The sequence below is a fragment of the Neomonachus schauinslandi genome, chromosome 8, assembly GCF_002201575.2.
Source record: "Neomonachus schauinslandi chromosome 8, ASM220157v2, whole genome shotgun sequence".
Classification (NCBI taxonomy): domain Eukaryota; kingdom Metazoa; phylum Chordata; class Mammalia; order Carnivora; family Phocidae; genus Neomonachus; species Neomonachus schauinslandi.
In genome coordinates, this window is record NC_058410.1 from 132515369 (window position 1) to 132533382 (window position 18014).

At 42.6% G+C, this 18014-nt stretch overlaps 2 protein-coding genes across 3 annotated transcripts in view; one reads left to right on the forward strand and one right to left on the reverse strand.

The window, feature by feature from the left end:
* Positions 1–425: 425 nt before the first annotated feature.
* NOL7 (nucleolar protein 7) lies at positions 426–5221 on the forward strand. The gene is made up of 8 exons (XM_021697137.2): positions 426–737; positions 820–880; positions 1602–1660; positions 3089–3120; positions 3351–3438; positions 3785–3906; positions 3984–4061; positions 4349–5221. Exons 1-8 carry the CDS (start codon positions 472–474, stop codon positions 4423–4425), a joined length of 783 nt encoding a protein of 260 aa, XP_021552812.1. The 5' UTR covers positions 426–471; the 3' UTR covers positions 4426–5221.
* A 7-nt stretch (positions 5222–5228) lies between these two features.
* The window catches only part of RANBP9 (RAN binding protein 9), a 98502-nt gene continuing 85716 nt past the window's right edge, over positions 5229–18014 (reverse strand). Inside the window, exons 12-14 of one of the 2 annotated variants that reach the window (XM_021697136.1) lie at positions 16578–16729; positions 9953–10064; positions 5229–6219 (exon numbers count right to left, since the gene is read on the reverse strand). In XM_021697136.1, coding sequence (XP_021552811.1) covers positions 6089–6219; positions 9953–10064; positions 16578–16729 — 395 coding nt within the window. In that variant the 3' untranslated portion in view covers positions 5229–6088. The remainder of the gene's footprint in view (positions 6220–9952; positions 10065–16577; positions 16730–18014) is intronic. The other variant, XM_021697135.2, reaches the window with a different exon arrangement.

Genomic DNA, 18014 nt, shown 5'->3' on the forward strand with positions numbered 1-18014 from the left:
CCACCGGGGCTTGTGGTCCCAGGTTTCTGGGCCCCTGGACGGCACAGCCCGTGACAGCGGGACTGGAGGGGGGGGGACCCAGGCAACCCTGCTGTCAGCTTCCCAGCAGAGGAGCTCTTACGAGGCTCTCCCCTCCTAGAAGCAAGCCCCATCCCGATCTGCTCTCACTGCGGGAGCTCCGGTCGCTTATTCGGGACGGGGAGAAATGCACGTGGCGTCCCAGGCGGGGAAACCTCCCACAGGAGAAAAGGAACCACCCGCCATCCCACCCCAACGCTCGGCTCGCCGTAGGCCACGCCCTTCCCCCCGCTCTGCGCATGCGCATGCGCATGCGCCTCCGCCGTCGCACCGCCGTCTCCGCATCTGCACCTGCAGGGGGCGACGCAAGTCGCGTCGCTTGCTCTTCACGTCACGCTGCGCTTGCGCGTTGTTTCGGGGTCAGAGGCCAGACGGTCGGGCGCTGCGCGGGTCATGGTGCAGCTTCGGCCGCGCGCGTCCCGCATCCCGGAGTCGGCGATGGTGGACGAGGGCCAGCCCGCCTCCGAGGAGGAGGAGGCGGCGGAGCACAGCCTGTTGCTCGGGCAGCCCAGCAGCGGCGCGGCCGCGGAGCCGCTGGAGGAAGAAGACGGGGAAGGGGACGACGAGTTTGACGACGAGGCCCCGGAGGAGCTGACTTTCGCCAGCGCCCAGGCGGAAGCACGAGAAGAGGAGCGGCGGGTTCGGGAGTCGGTGCGCAGGTTCGGAGCCCGCCGCCGGCCGGGAGAGCCGCCCCTTCCCGTCCCGCGCGTGTCGCCCCTTACTAACTTGTCACTCTTTCAGGGATAAAACGCTCCTGAAGGAGAAGAGGAAGCGACGGGAGGAGCTGTTCATCGAACAAAAGGTTAGAGGGTTAAAAAAAATAAAAAAAAAAAAGGTTAGAGGGTAGGGAGGCGTCTCCCCTTTAAAACACCGGGCCGGGGTAGAGTTCCCCTGTGTGGTGCCACAGCTGGGGAGCCTGGGGTGGGGGAAGGTCGCTAATACGCCTTCTGACAACAGCGAAAACAAAGGCGCTCGAGCTCTTTGCTGTGCAGCGATTGAAAACGGGAGTGGGAAGAGTCGTGAATTCGAGATTCGGAGGGTTCATCCCACTTGGGACAGCTCACCATGACAGCCTAGTCATTTAGTCTCGCGGAGGTAGTTTCTTTATCCGAAATTGGGTTGCTGTGAGAATTACGAGAGGTACTTTGTAAACCGAGGGCTGTACTGCATAGAGTATGATTGCTTTGCTGTCTAACGCTTGGTAGATGGGCCACAGAGGGCCACAGAGAACGGACTCCGGGTGGACGGGACTTAATTGCGCTGAGCGTAGAACTGTGACTTTTGGGTTGGGATACAGTGGGCAGCCTTCTCAGTCTTCACCAAGTGCTTCCAGAGAATGTGGAATAGTTTCTGAGTTTCGTGGGCCCAGTCTTCCCACAGCTTAGAGGTCGTGGGGGCAGGGCTCAGCCTAATTCATTCGTCTAGATTTTAGTAAAGCTGTCCTTAAAATCAGAAACTTCAGAAGCAAGTCGGGGCATACTGTCATGCACCTCACTGCTGATTAATTTTTAAATGTCTTTAAGAAAAGAAAACTCCTTCCAGATAACATTCTAGAGAAGTTAACTACAGCTGGACAGACTAAGTAAGTAGTGGATCTTTGTTACATACACCTGTCTATGAATTACCTACCGGTCCACACATTTATTGAGTCCACATAATAGAAATAATAAATTAAAAAGCTACGCAGTAGGTATCTGAATTTGGTGGGAAAGGTGGAGGGAATTAACTCCACTTTTCAGTCTTTTACCACTTTTTGTTCATTCCTATAGCTAACTTTAGCTTCTGGGCTGATTGCAGGGTATCAGTCAATAGATGCTTGTGCTCCTGTCCTTATACTGAGGGAGGGTAGATGGTGGTGAGTAAAAGGGTGTCTTGAAACTTAGCATTTAGTGGAGTAGCAGACACGTGTCCACAGGCTCCTGAAGCTCCTCTTGACCCATACTTGCCTTGGCTGCTCCCGCTTCATTCATTTAGCAGCTTTGCCCTCTGTTGATGGTTAAAGGCAAATGTTGTCGTCCTCTTCCCCATCTATCCCGTGAAATCAAACTGTAATTTAGACTTCTAAATATTGGGTAATTTCTTTATGCCCCCCTTCTTCTAAATGCTTTATTTTTTTTAAATAAAGATTTTTATTTATTTGTCAGAGAAGGAGCACAAGCAGGGGGAGCAGCAGGCAGAGGGAGAGCAGGCTCCCCGCTGAGCAGGGAGGCAGACGCAGGGCTCTGTCCCAGGACCCTGGGATCATGACCTGAGCTGAAGGCAGACGCTTAACCGACTGAGCCACCGAGGCGTCTCTCCTAAATGCTTTAAGTTCAGAAGTTTAGTCCTGTATTTTTTTTACCTAGGCCGCTGATTCTTAAATTTTCAGTAAAAGAACTTTTCCAAAGTTAAAATCCTGAATATATTATACATTCAGATGCATTTGGTGGCATATTCCCCCTTCCCTCTTTAGAAACCAAGCTCAAATGTCACCTCTTCCTTCTCTTACTCCCCCCCCCATCCCATCATCACTTTCTCCTTTGTATAGCTTTTCTGTCAAGTGCTTCTGTATGGGAATCTTGTTGTATTTTGTCAGATTACATTTGTCTCTCCATCCTTTTTGTGCCTGAACTGCTGAGTTGATCCCTTATGATTTCTCTAAATAAAAGGATGCCGTCCTACCACCTTTCACTTCGTATTTTGAATACTGTTATGTAATTCACTTTTTTCTTAAGTCTTTCACGTCAGCTCTTAACTACAGCAATCTGTTATTGAAGTTTGCTAATACGCTTTCACAACTTTCTGAGAAGATACTCCATCCTATATACTAGTTTGGGAACTGGTAGCAGTTCCCAACTTTTGCTTTCCAAAGTTGGGACTTTTGCTTTCCAAAACTGATCCTGAGTAAAAACTGAGGTTGGTGGTAATGAAAGGGGGTATCTTACTTATAAAGCCCGATGAAATTGTGTAGTAAGTGGAGTAATCTTTGCTATCTGCCATACTAATCAGTATTTTTATTGTTCTTCCTTAGCATAAAGAAATCATCAGGAAAGCTGAAAGAAGGTATGATCTATTCTGATTTAAATAACTTCTCGTGTTAAGTGTCAAGTGCATTTGCAGATATTGCAGCCAAATGTTACTGGCCCTGAGAGAGTGTAGCTTGGACCTGTTCTCTATTTCTTACAAATAAAAATTGCATCGAAATTGGTATTAGTGCATGTTTAAAGTGAACTCCAGTAAATGTTTCTGCTTTATTTTTACATAATTACTAAATTGAAATAAAATTTTTTTAGCTACTTTGCAGAAGAAAAAGGAAGAATATGAAAAAGGAAGTGTTTCTAAGAATGCTAAAGAAAAGGTACAAAAAGTACAGTCTGTCGGGTAAGAGTCTTTTTTTTTTCCCCCACATAGAATGTAAAGGTGACCGGAGGGGAGTTAAAGTATTGGCTTATGTGGAGAAAGATGTTAATTAGTAGTGGTTTCAGATTAGATCCTCTGTGGGAAAACCAATTCTGATATTTACATAAGAACATTTGCATACTTAAAACATAAATGTTAATCGATTTCTAGTAAAATAGCCCTGTGATTTAGTTTTATTCATCATCTGTGCATATACAAATTTAGGATTTTGGTTTTTTCACTTTTTGAAGTAAGAAAAATGCTTTTTATTTTCAAAGTAAACACGTTATCAGACTTGCTCATTTTGACCTTTTGTGTTGGTCACCAGCCAGAATAAAAGCTACTTGGCGCTAAGGCTAAAAGATCAAGATCTGAGAGATGCAAGGCAGGAAGCCGCGAAGGCTTTTATACAGAATTCTTTGTATGGTCCAGGAACCAACAGAACTACTGGTAAGTTCTTTACAGACTGTTCTCTCACTTTTTATTGCAAATTAAACAAAGAAATGATAAATAATTCTCTTTTCTAGTAAATAAGTTCCTGTCTCTTGAAAATAAGAGGTTACCAGTGAAAAAGGCTGCAGCCCAGTTTCTGAATAATGCTTGGGGTAAGATCCAGTTTATTCTCTTAGTTTTTTATGTATCGAAAAATGTTCTTTTTTAAGGAGACAGTAAATACTTAATCATGAAGCATCAATGTTTTGCTTATAATAGCTTCTACATTAGTATGTTAAAGTTGCTTCTGAAAAACAGATCAGCGTGATATGTACGTTCATCTATACAATCTGACTTAATAAACTTAATTTTAGGTATTCATAGAATCTTGAAAACTTTTGAATTATTTCTTGGGAATTTTATATCTAATACTCTTACTGCACAAAATTTTCTATTTTAGGAACCCAGAAAAAACAAAATGCAAAGAGGTTTAAAAGACGGTGGATGGTCAGAAAGATGAAAACTTCTAAGAAGTAAAGCTAAATGAAGAATGAGAACTTGTCTGTACTTGTATGTATAGTACTTAAGTTATGTGGTTTACAGGATTAGTTTTTCTGAAAATCTAATCATTTATAAATGGTTTTGTGAAGGGTCATTGCAAAAATCCTAGATCTTTTGGGGGAAGGCCCCCCCCCCCTTCATCCTTCTGGAGTACAATGGTGCCTTGTTGTCTTTGTGGACTACAGTAGAAGAAAACGCAATTTAAAAGGAATTGTTTTTCTTTTTACGAGCCTTTATGCATTTAATTGAAAGCGCGTCTCCCACCGGGCGGTGCTGGGTGCGCCGTAGGAGTGGCCGGGGGCGTGGGGGGGGGGGCGTGGAGAGGAGAAACAGACACCTAGGGGTTTTCAGCCACAGCTCTCAGATGCCTTCATCTTGCAGATGTTTTGGTGCTTTGGTGAGAGTTTGTTTCATAGAATACAGACTAGGAAAGAAGTAACTGAGAGAGTGTAACATCTAAGTATAATAAAGATTTCTTCTGAAAGAAAACTGAAGCCTCAGTGTACATACAAAGTTAACAGTCAGCCAAAGGATATGGTTATCTTGGTTATTTTACAGACAAGCCACGTGCCATATTGAGTTTTTACAGAAACCGATTTCCTGTTCTCTGCAGCACCCCCAGTGTCAGGTTTGACCCTAATCCAGGGAGGCCGATACACTGAAGGCAATCTGAGGTTGGGGAACTCAGATTTATAGTAGAAACCATTCATTTTAGTTGCTCTAATTTTAATTAGAAGTGTGCAGGTACCTGATATATAAACTCAATTGACACTCTAGTATCTGTAATAGTAAATTTTTAATGGCTGGTTAATTATATCACTACATTTTTATTGCAATATAGTACTCATTTAAGCACTTAAAAATGGAAGGTGTACAAAGATTAAATTAAGACACGGTAAATTGACTAAATATTTGGTTTTTATATAAATAAAGGTCATAACCACACTGTTGACATGTAATACTGTTATAATACAACAGTTAAACTGTGAGTCTACAACAGAAGTCGTCTGTAGGTAAACAGGAAACAAAGTTGAAAAAGACCATGTTAAAACAAAACTACTGGGACTAACAGGTCGGGATTGTAAGTAGCAACAAACGTATTCACTCAGCTCCTGAGTATTTCAAGTTTTACAGTACACATTAAAAATGATTTCTTCCATCAACACTATAAATTCAAACTGTCGGATGTTTATGCGTTTTGCAAGTTACACTGATTGAATGCTTATATGGGAGTGGGGGTCGGAGCATCTCCCGATTTGAAGTTTACATCACCCACATGCTAACACAAACACAACTTGTTCCATTTCCTTCCCCCCTCTCCCCCAAACAAAGGCGGCAGGATTTTTTGGTTTCTTTCAGGTAATTGTTTTAAAGGATTTGTGATGATCAATTTGAACGTCTGAAATTCAGTAATATTTAACTCTTAGACAACTAAGAGGTTAAAGATGGAAAATAATTTCTCCTAACACCAAGTTAGAAAATCATTTGCATCATGCTGTAAACTAGGAAGCAATGTAAAGCGACAAAAACCTGTCCCCAGTACATAATTAAAAAAATCTAAATTTCAAATCAGCAGAGCCGGTCTACTTCCATGTTGACTATATGCCACAATATACATGTGAGCTCCTTAAATGCATAGCTAATGTAGGTAGTCTTCAACTGTGGCAAATGCACAGGATCCGATTCCTGATCGAGCCATCAGTCCTAGACATTGTGTGGCCTGTCCCATTGCTAGGGCAAGTGGAGGCTGCTTTGGCAGATTGTGGGTTTCTGAGGAAAAACGATTAAACATGGAAATAGCAATTAGCAAGACATTTTCTAAAAACTTCTCAGTTGGGAAAATAACTGCATTACTTTAAAAATCAGCAATGCCTACACTGCTCTTAATGACCTAACTAGCGATGGGAATTTCTGAGCAAATGATTATTATCGTGGACATGCTACTCTGACTAGGTAATATGGGTAGTGGGTATTCAACTGTTAAGAGAAATTCTTGCAGAATTAAGTTTTTTTAAAAAAAGTTTTAGATATTAACTACGACGGGAAAGATGTAATTTCTTCCCCGATATTTACAGTGAGGAGTAAGGAATATTCAGTATTTCTCTTCAACTTGACTAAAGTCAGCTGACTTACCAAAAAAAGACACCAGGCTTTCAGTAAAAAAAATTTCACTGCTGGATTCTCTCCCTTCTGGGGAAGAGGACCCAACTGAGGCTAACAGTCTCCAAGGCACATTGGTGAGTGTTAACTTGGGTTTCTAGGGCCTGATGATGGCTATGAGCAATGACAAAAGCAAAACCAGCCTCTAATCTTGAAGGGAGTTAATTTATAATTGGTAGACAAAATATTTTAAAAATTGCCAGTAAATTAGTTTTCAGTTTACCCAAAATTTGTCAAATACAGTACAGATGTAGTTAATTACCAAAATTTGTTCTTTGCCAGAGATGAAAAAATGAACTACTGGTCAAAGTGGTCAACCACCTAGAAGCTGGTGATCTCTCCTTGGGTGGAGATGTCCACATTTTAAGTTTACGTAGATTCCCAATTAATGCAATTACTAATCAGTCCTTTGTAGGCATAGTTGATAACAAAGAGCAAAAACCACAATACTGGCTGGTAAGACTTCATATGATTGAATTTGACTCCAGATTCCAAGTTTGCAATGCGGTGGGAGAAAGAAAAGATGCAGACGGAATAGAGCCAAAAGGGGGGGGGGGAAAAAAAAGCAAATTCAAGATTTAAATATATAAGAGCAAATAGGATCAAGAATGTAAGAATGAAAATATGCAAGAAAAGGCACAAAGATTGGGGAGAAAGTATGGTTTGAAAAGTGGTCTGTGGGTTAGAATTAATAAGGTCCTGGCTATTATTTGGCAAGACCCTATTTAGCTGAACTTGGATGGTGATAAACATTTTTTGCCAAGTCTAATCTAAGCAGGACTGACTTTTACAGTTCTGCCTTGAGTCAAGAACAATTTTTTACACAAAATCAACATAATAAAAGGAATAAAAACTGAGAAGGAAACATCTCAAAAATGTCTCTTGATGGTTTATAAGGAAAAGTAACCTTGCTCAAAGGTAAGCATCTGGAGGTACGCTATTTTATTTTGGGGGTGGGGGTGGGTGCATGTGGTTATAAGCATTTTTAAGTTTTTTGGAAATAGAACTTGCTGCAATTACAATTAATATAACAACTTTAAGCACTAATTAGAGATGAAACTGAGATGAAACTACAGAAAATAGCATGATATTTATAAATACGCACATTCACCCACAGCAATTTACTAATCTTGTCATTAATTTTGTAGGAATTATATCAATATAAATTTAAGTACTATTTATAGCTGAACCTACATACTACATTAATTTGTAGCACAGTATATAAGAATACATATATCTTGCATAATGGTCCTAAATTTAGTATTTAATAATTGAATTCCCTTATAGAACCCAAGATACAAAAAATTCGTAAGAAAACTGGTTACTCCAAAAATTCTTTCTAAAAGATGTGGCATGCATACACACACACACACACACACACGCACAGTGGGCTATTACTCAGCTGCAAAAAAAGAATGAAATCCTGCCATTTGCAACAATGTGGGTGGAGCTAGAGTGTATTATGCTAAGTGAAATAAGTCAGAGAAAGACAAGTACTATATAATCTCACTCACATGTGGAATTTAAGAAACAAAACATGAACATACGGGAAGGGGGAAAAAAGAGGGAAGCAAACCATAAAAGAGTCTTAGAGAACAAACTGAGGGTGGATGGAGGGAAGGTGGGTGGGGGATGGGCTGGCTCGGTGATGGGCATTAAAGAGGACATTTGTGATGAGAATCACTGAATTCTACTCCTGAAACCAATGAGACACTATATGTTAACTAACCAGAATTTAAATAAAAATTTGGAGGAAAAAAAGGAAAATTCTTTCCATGTCTTGAGTGATACCTATATATGAAGCTTAAATTAAGCCTTCATGATTACCTATCCATGTAGTAATTTCAAAAAGGCCATGATAGTAAACCATAAACTGCCCTACAATCCCAGCATTGCTATTAAGTTCTGTTTTTACCAGTAGAGCTAAATTAATTTCATATAACCAAAGAGAATACAACACATTAATCAATGAAAAGTCACATTATTTATTATATATAAATTCTAAATCTAAGGAAACAACACAAAAGATGTTTTTAAAAATAAATAATTCTTATTCCAAAACCCCCCACTATTAGATCTTAACACACAATGAGTAACAGCTGACCCTTGAGAAGCAGGGGTTTGAACTGCACAGGTCCACGTCCACGTGGCGTTTTTTTTGGACATAGCACAGTAATGCAGATGTATTGTCCCTTACGGTGTTCTTCACATCTTTTCTCTACATTTATTGTATGAATCCAGTACATAATGCATATAACAACACACAAGATACGTGTTAATCAAGTGCTCATGTTACTGGTAAGGCTTCCAGCCAAAAGGAGGCGATTAGTAGTTAAGTTTTGGGGGAGTCAAAAGTTATATGCAATTTTTTTACTGTGGGGGGGGGGGGGGGGGGGTTGGTACCCAAAGGGTCAACTGTAATTAACTTTATAAGAGCAAATAAATGGATTAAGGTTCAACTGTGAATACTTCATTCCTTTACATTCTGGCCACGAGCCCTGGCCCTCTACGTGTCTCCGTGTCTAATGTTCTCGAAGCTACTATTTGTGGTACTGCTCTCATACACCAGAACAGTTTGAAACATGTTACTGAACCCCCCCACACCTGACAGGGCCAAGCTGCAAGAAAAGACTTCTCAAGTGGAGTCTCATTTTACCCGGGGAACCAGATCCTAAAGTCTGGTGAAAAATCACTCTTACTTATAAATTACATTTGGAAAGAATTATCGAGAATTTAAAAGATAGTTTTACCTAAACAACCCTGTAGAGTTTACATGTCGCAGAGTTCGTATACCAAGTGTATCTGTTCAGTACATACATGTAGTGAGTTGCTCACGGGAAGGGCAACCTGCAGCTTCTCGGCTCACCTCTGGCTCAGCCTCGCTACTGAAACTGCGGTTCTTTCTCGCCCACCCTCTGTTCGGTGAGGGCATTCGGCTGAATATGCCCAACTGCAGGGCGAACATAATGCTACTCCAGGGGTTGGTGCTGACGGGGCATGCTCTCCTCACCTGGAAGGCCCTTGTGTCTGTATTTTAAGCACAGTGGGAGCTGCGGTAGGTGTGGCCCAGTCCAGAAATGCTTACGTAACAGAGGCACACAAAAACTTCTATTTTCCCAACTTCCCCAGATGTATCCCCAAGTACTGTTGTTTTTTTTTTTATTCCATTTGAATCCATTTCATCTGGAATTGAGATAATGGAGGGGAAGGTTTCTATATTTCAAAATAACTTTTTTAAAGTGTAGAAAGCATTTCCCCTTAAGAGTTTACCAAAACATAAACCCCAGCACAAATACCACCTGAAGTATTCGGAGGCTCTAAGTTGAAGCTCTGCTTTACTCACCTAATATTGCACTGTTAAGAGCTGAGCACACAGGTTCTCTCTGAATTGGGTCAAGCTGATTTCCAACTGGGCTGTTCCAAGGATCTGAATAAGCGAGTAAACTGAATGCATCCTGTTGAAAACACAGTTTGGTTTTTAATTCAAACATTTAAACCACTGTGGTCCCCAGTTACAAGGCTGAGAGACAAGTAAAATACACAGCTTCATGGCCCTAGATTACTGTAACATTTAAACCCACCCACCCCTATGATTATGAGGCTGTATGTTTTTTAACAACTAGATTATGCAACAAAGCCCAAGCGGTTTTCATTTTTCTTTACTGTAAACAGACATTAATCTTCCCCCATCCCTACAACACATGCAGAACAGCAGAATTAAAATGAATTCTTCTGGAATGTGCTAATTAAAGAGGAAGACAAAAACATTCAGATGCTCTATCACTCATTACCACTGATACGAATGTGACGTTAAAAGGATAGGGCCTCCCTATATATTTTTTAAACAGATGTGGGAACTCGCTACATCTCACTGGATGTCATTTTCTCACTCAGGAATCAAAAGATGAAACTGGTTCCCCTTCATGAACATTCAGTAGTTCCAACTATCCTCAAGCCGCCCTTCCTAAAGGAACTGACACACGGTCTTTTCACTCAATCACCCTTTCTGTCTCCTAAGGGAGGCGCCCATCACAGTGGTTTCAAGCTCAAGCTGCGTTGTCAGCTGCCGCGTGGCCTCTGGCGAGCAATGGCCTAAGCGTCCGTTTGCTCATCTGTCTACAGAGGAGGTCCTACCTGAGAACGTCCTAAGGACAAGCAGCTCAATGAAGTTAGCAACCTCAGCTCATCCTCATCTTTCAACACGTGATTTTTTTTAAGATTTTATTTGAGCGAGCAAGAGCGGGGTGGGGGGGTGTGGAGGGGGAAGGGTGGAGGCAGAGGGACAAGCAGACTCCTGACTTGGAGGAGGAGGGACCCTGACTTGGGGCTCCACGCCAGGACCCTGCAGTCACGACCTGAGCCGAAGGCAGGCGCGTAGCCCACGGGGCCGCCCAGATGTCGGCGCCCTAACCTGGGGCAGAAGTAGAGACCCAGAGAGGCAAGTAACGGGCCGCCCTCCCAACGCAGAAGGCGTACGTGGCGAAGTGCTGCGGAAACTATACATCGGTGAGTTCAGTGACAACACTTTCAAAGCTCTGGCGGTCCGTCTGAGGCCACCAGGCAGGGCAGATGGACGGGCACCCCTCAGGCCGCACCCGCGGCCCCTCCACGGTCTCACACCGCCGAGGGTTTCATCCGTGCCAGACAGCGTGCCCCCATGTCTATAAGGAAAGGTCTCTGAAGAGAAAAATGTATTCCCCGATTTGGAGTCCCCCGCAGCTACGGGTACACACTGGGTACAGGGAAGAAGCCTCCCACACCTGCTAATCACAAGACCTGCTCCTTACAGAGCACCCCGCAGAGCTACTCAGTCCCGGGTCCCTCCATCCGGATTTACTGATGGAGAGAATATTAATGTCCTATATCCTGTAAAGCTAACTCTGATCAATCGCATCATTTCTAAAGGACTGATCTTCGCTCAAGACCTAATTTACCCCACAACCACCTAGTGGGGGACCATCCCCATACTACACATACATTTTTCAAGTACACTGAAGAACTGCCCCAGGAACTATCCCCTTGGGGCCATATATCCGGACATGCTACCAAAAAGGAGAAATGGTACAGTCCCAAATCTCAAATCTAGACCATTCTTCTGTTTACACCTTCTTCTAGTATTCAAAACAAAACCTCATGGACAAAGATAATGATGTCAGTAATTTATCATGCACTAATACTGGGTGAAGTCCTGTTTTAAGCACTAATGTGGATAGACTCATTTTAACCTCACAGTAACCTCAGGGGGTGGATGCTGTTGCTCCCACCTTAGAAGCAAACTGAGGCAGGGAGAGCTTAAGAGCACACAGCTAGTGCAGAACTCATTTCAGTAAGATGCAGTTTCTTTTCATTGCCGATCTAGATACTGAGACGAAAAAAGCCTTAAATTCTGCTCCAATATTTTCAATACAATTGAATAAATTATTGCACACGGCTGCCAGACACTAGGCCACGGATGGCAATCACCGGGACCCAGTCCCTGTTTCCAGGACCCACACGGGTCTTACAGGAAAGTCAGACCTGTAAATAAACAATGTACCGTGGACCGCTTATTAACAGAGAGAATGCTGTGTCACGTGACATCATCAGAGCGAGAGACCCAAGCGCCATGGAAACAGGCTGAGAGAAAGAAAGGCATGGATGGAACCATAGGTAAGGGTTAGATCCTAAGATGCCCCTAAATCACATTAAAAAGCCTGAATTTTTTTCCAATATGGCAATGGAGTTTTAAATCGAGGACTGACACGGATAAAACTGGACTTTAGAAAGATCACACAGCAACACCGAGGACAAAGCCTGGAAGTCAGGTGAAGCTACAAGCAAGAAAACTAATAAAACCTTAAAAGGAGAAAAAGAAGGTTTACACCACCAGGTTCCCTGAATATCTATTTTATCTTTACAAAGGGAATGAAGTCAGGGCAGCAACATTAATGTTTTAAATCCTGCAGTAAAACTTACCGGAGGGCGGTTAAGTTTTGGTGGTGACCAAAGAAATTCAAATAAGCAATTTTAAGGTCTGGTGTGGAACCCCCTAAAGTAGATGAATGCGGTCGTGCCTCTGGCACTCTCCTTTTCTACTGCTGCTAAGCTGGTCGAGGTTTCTGGAAAGCAGTACAGCAATATATAGCAAAAGCCACAACGATCCTAGCCTTTGACTCAATCATTCTATTTCTAGGACTCTCTCCCAGTGTTATAATTTTAAGGAAGAAACAAAGATACACGTATCCTACACGTTCACTAAAGCACTGGAATAAAAGCAAAAAATCTAATAGAGCAATGCTTACATGAACTGATCTAGCAGCATTGCGGAGTATCATGTAGCCATTTAAAAATAACTAAATGCATCGAAACTGGAAATGAGTTTTTAAGACAGTAAACAGAAACAATACAAATCAGCAGAACTATAATTACTAGGTAAAATACACGCACATGGGGTTTAAGGCACAAAACTGAAAACATCTGTGAACTATCATGGGACGGTGGGTTACTTTTACTTCAGAAACAAAGATCTCTGCGGGAAGAACTTCCAAGGCCAATGTGGCATCACTTAGGTGGGATTCTCAAAGTGCACTCGTAGTTGGCTTAAAACCGCAGCAGCTTCCAACAGGGTGAGTCTGAACTGTTGGATTTTTGCTTCGGTCGCCGGCTGGGGCTGCCCGCTCACCCCGGACCCTGCACCGTCCCCACAGCCGTGCCTCGCCGCCCCGCAGCACGCCCGTCCACAGCGGCCCCACACATTCCCGTGGTTGTCCTGAAGGCCACTGGCAGGCGTAGGCAGGTGGGAAAGCGAGCGGGCGGGCGCAGGGGCGCGGAGAGAAGCCGGGGGGCTGGCTGCAGGGGTTCCTCCCCGTACTCGGCGCAGGCGGAGTGCGAGGCGCCTCACGGTAAAGCACGTGGGGGGCTCTTGCCTTCGCATTTACACAAATCTTGCGCTCTCTCTCTATGCATGTGTGATTCAGATATTTATGCAGATCCACACACAATGAAAGATGAAAAATACCCACTACGATCACACGTGCCCTGAAGTGAAAAATAAAAGGAAAAGGAGTAATTTCTAAACCTTCTCAACTATGGCAAAGAAACTTTTCATGTTGTCCTCGAATCCTCCAGCTGTTCTTCAGGGGCTTCTAAGTTGGATCAGTTCGGCAGCTTACCCCTCTGTGGATCAAGGGAAGCTGAGGGAAGGGGAAGCAAGGAGTTCAGGATATTAAGAAAGTCTCGTAAAGCAGTTGGCATTTGCTTAGGAGTCAGAGGGGCAAAATCAAAGCCATCCACATTCTTTAGAGGAAGAAGATGAATCACATCTTTACATAATTCCGTATATAACCAAGGACTCTCTTTGAGAAGAGGCCACACGAAGCCATTTTCGGAGCTTCACGCACAATGGAATCAAAGCCAGTCAGCTGATGAAGTGAAATCCTACATTTTCAAAGACACTACATAAATCCCATTCCTTCATCATGTGCCTTTAGCATAAAGTTTTAACAGGAGAACAGTCAGATGACCTAGTGTAAAAAAGTGTATGAAATCTTAACATTTCGTATCCCCAAGTCTCCCCTAAAACAGTAGTTCCCCAAGTATCGTCCAGACACACCTGGGTCCAATCGGAGACCATGTCAGGAGGTCCTGTAAGCTCTGAACTGTTTTCATAATGAAACGAAGATACTACTTTCTCTTGCCTCACTCACATGCTCCCACAACCGCACGGGGGGCGGGTGGGGGGGTGTCCAGAGGCTGCAGGGTGTGTGACGGCAGGAGAGCGACTGTCCAGGGAGCGAGGAGAATGCGGCTCACCCTCCCTCACACCCAGCGGTCAAAGAGACTCACACAAAGGCAAAGCAATGCCACTGTTCTCATTTTTTGGAAGTTATTTTTCATAAAAATATCCAATGGGTTTATGATTATTTGTCAATAAACGGATTACAGTTTGAATTTCTAGTATGATAAAAATAAACATCATCCATATGAACAAAACTCTTTTAAATAAACATTCATTAAACAGCCAGGTGCCACCTGCATTAGACAGAGTTAAAGGGGGAGGAGTGAAGACCTAGTCTGACCTCAAGGAATTCTCCACCTTATAGGGCAAATGTGGACAGCCATTTTCCTAACATATGAATGTCTGATTTTTATTTTACTTGTGTTTTTTAAATTCCAGTGTAATCAGTTACATTAGTTTTAGGTGTACAATACAGTGATTCAACAATTCTATACGTTCCTCAGTCCTCGTCACGTTAAATGTGCTCTTCATCCCCATCAGCTATTTCATCCATCCCCTCTCCCACCTCCCCTGTTCTCTAGTTAACAGCCGTTTTTTTGTCTTTCCTTTATTCAGGTTTGTTTCTTAAATTCCACGTGAGTGAAATCGTGTACTTGTCTTTCTGACTTCACTTAGCATAATACCCTCTAAGTCCATTCATGTTGTCACAAATGGCAAGATTTCATTCTTTTTTATGGTTGAGTAACATTCCATTGTGTGTGTATATGTATAAATAATATATAAAAAATACTATATAAATATATATATACACAGCACATCTTTATCCATCTGTCTATCGAGGGACGCCTGGGCTGCTTCCATAGTTTGGCTGTTGTAAATAATGCTGCAGTCAACACAGGGGCGTATGTATCTTTTTGAATTACCATTTTCGCGGTCTTTGAGTAAATACCCAGTAGTGGAATTACTGAATCACTTGGTATTTCTATTTTTATTTTTTGGGAACTCTCCAAACTGTTTTCCGCAGTGGCTGCACCAGTTTGCAGTCCCACCAAATGATTTGACATTTTAAATGAAAAATTGTTTAAATTACATATTCCACTGATTTTCTTTTATTTAGTATACAAATCATAATTTAACACCCCCCCCCCTTTTTTTGGATCGCTGAGGGTGGCCGTTAGAAACAGCGGGTGTGCTCTCCAGCAGATGAAGTACCACGTGTAGGGAATACACCTCCCCTCCCGCCCCAGCTACTGAGAGTACAAGACTACACACGCCTTTAACTGGCGACGTGTGTAAGCGGCTCCTTATCCGCTCCCAGCTAAGCCGGTATGTTCTGTCTACACAATAGGTGCCACCCCGAGGCCACGGCGCAGGAGGCTGTTTTATGTGCGCCGCCTTCATGCCGTGTTTGGGGGGACCAGGCGGTGCTGGCTGGCGCACCGGCTCAGTCTGGGTCAGGAAGGGGTGGCCGAGGCCTTGCTCCTTCCCACTACGCCCCGTCATCGGGCTCAGGGCCCCCGCACGCACCTCCCTTTTGTGTCTGGACTTCTTTCAAAACATTCGGGAGAAAATATTTGTAACGAATCACCTTTGAGCCCAACCTGATGCAGGCTTACAAAAAAATAAATAAAAATACAATGCCTAGGTTAATGTTTCACAGACTCACAGGGCTATTGGGACTTTCAGGAGTATGAAAAAAAAACTTGTAAAGAACCTTAACATCTCTACAACGAACTGCAATGCTGACTTAAGGCAGGGGAAACCCGTCCGCCGTCTGCACCTGATCTGTAACATTGTGGCCAATGGACTAAACGGCTGCAATTTTATCCATCTTACCATCTATCATACACATCAATCCAGAAGAGATCTGAAAATGTATTTTAACTCTTCTGGTTTTGAAAGATGACCCAATGTTTCGGCAATCACCAATAAAAATGAAAACCATGTGGTAGACATCCAATTCGCTGCAGCCCTGAACAATGTTTGCTGAAATAAAAATATCTCAAATTTATAGTTTTATCAGCAAACCCACACCTCTAATAACTCTGCCACTTTTACAGACGAGAAACTAAAACTAAACAAGTAAGTTGACAAAGGGTATATACAGTGCTGACGGGTGGCAGAACTGGGGTTTAACCCGGATTTTTTACTGCAAGTCCAACCAGAATTCCTAGCACTACTCAGTGTTTTACAAAATGACAATTTAACTCCTTCGACACATCTCTAATTTTTCAAGGAAAAACAAATCTACCTTCAACATTTTTTTATTTGCCGTGTTCTTGCCACATTCTCTCCTCAGCTGTTCACTCATGGCCTGTAGCTCTCTTCCGAAGTGAATCATTCTCTCTATAGCGGCTTGACTTCCTCCACACAACTGGCGTCTTAACTGACTCGAATCAACTTCTGCAAGCAAAACAAACGAGTATTTTACTACAATGGAGAAATGAACATAATTGCTTATGACATTTTGTACGTTACCTTTAGCAACTACTACCTAATGGTTTATCTAAACATGTAGATTTATTTTAATTCAGTGTGAAACTTTGCAGCTAAAAGGTGTCCTTCCTCTACGTCTCGAGAACGTAGGCTCTGAGCTCCAGCACGCAGCTCAAAGTCAGGTGACTGCCTTGCAGTGTACGGTGCACCTGGCGTACAGGGCAAGGTCAGTAAGACATCAAGCACAAATCTCTCAAACTACATTAAGCAGCATTAAGCAGAAAAGAACAAAGTCGGTAACTGCCTCTCAGGCTATTCTGACACCAAACAGAGATGGAATAAAAGGATGCCTTTTGGCTAAAAGCTAAATGACTCCAAAGAAACACACAAGACACCATGTTACCGAAAGAGTTAATCACACACTTTTACAAAATAATTGTATGGTATATGTCTTGGTTGACAACAATCACTGATCAATAATGTAACACTGTATGGATCACTAATGACACAATTACTAATGATGACAATAATCAACAATTACTGAGCGCTTACTTTGTGCTTACTAGCTTTTCATAGATTGGCTCATTTATTCCTCACATTGACCTATAGGTGGTTGTGATTGTTACTGTACCCATTTTACAGATGAAGAAACTGAGGCACAGGGCTCTTAAAAACTTGTCCAAGGTTATACAGCTAGTAAGCGGCAGTTGCAGAATTCGAATCCAGGTAATCTGGTTCTAGAACTCCTGCTCTTAATCACCATGCTGGTATCTGACACAGTAAACCTGGGCTGCCTTTCAAATTAAACCCCTTACTTGAAAAAGTGAATTCTACATTGAACACGTAATCCTCAATAAAGACCTTTTAACCTCAAAATAGTCAGAAATCTAATGTTGCCATGGAATTCAGACAGTTAAGAATTTTGAGGCTCCAATAAATTTTCATTCGCCAACTGATGGGAAAGTCTGCTGATGGTTTAACTTTACGGTACACTGGACTCCACAAGTTACCAACAAGACAAAATGATGCATGCTAATGTACCTTGCAGCCACATCATTTTCGGGGCAGTGGGGAGGACAAGGGTGGGTCACACTTAAGCACCTACTATGTGCCCATAGGCACTAAATTGCGCACGGTCACATATATTCACATTAAATCGCATAAGAAATTGTCACGTTAGAATTTATAAAATCATCTCTACCCATCTGGCCTTTACTGGTTATATTGAGATAAGTATAAAAGCTTTTCACCT

Coding starts and splice junctions, on each gene's coding strand:
- NOL7 (XM_021697137.2), top strand. CDS start 472: ATGGTGCAGCTTCGGCCGCGCGCGTCCCGCATCCCGGAGTCGGCGATG. Junction 3,121..3,350: donor ATCAGGAAAGCTGAAAGAAG/GTATGATCTATT, acceptor AAATTTTTTTAG/CTACTTTGCAGAAGAAAAAG. Junction 4,062..4,348: donor GTTTCTGAATAATGCTTGGG/GTAAGATCCAGT, acceptor TTTCTATTTTAG/GAACCCAGAAAAAACAAAAT.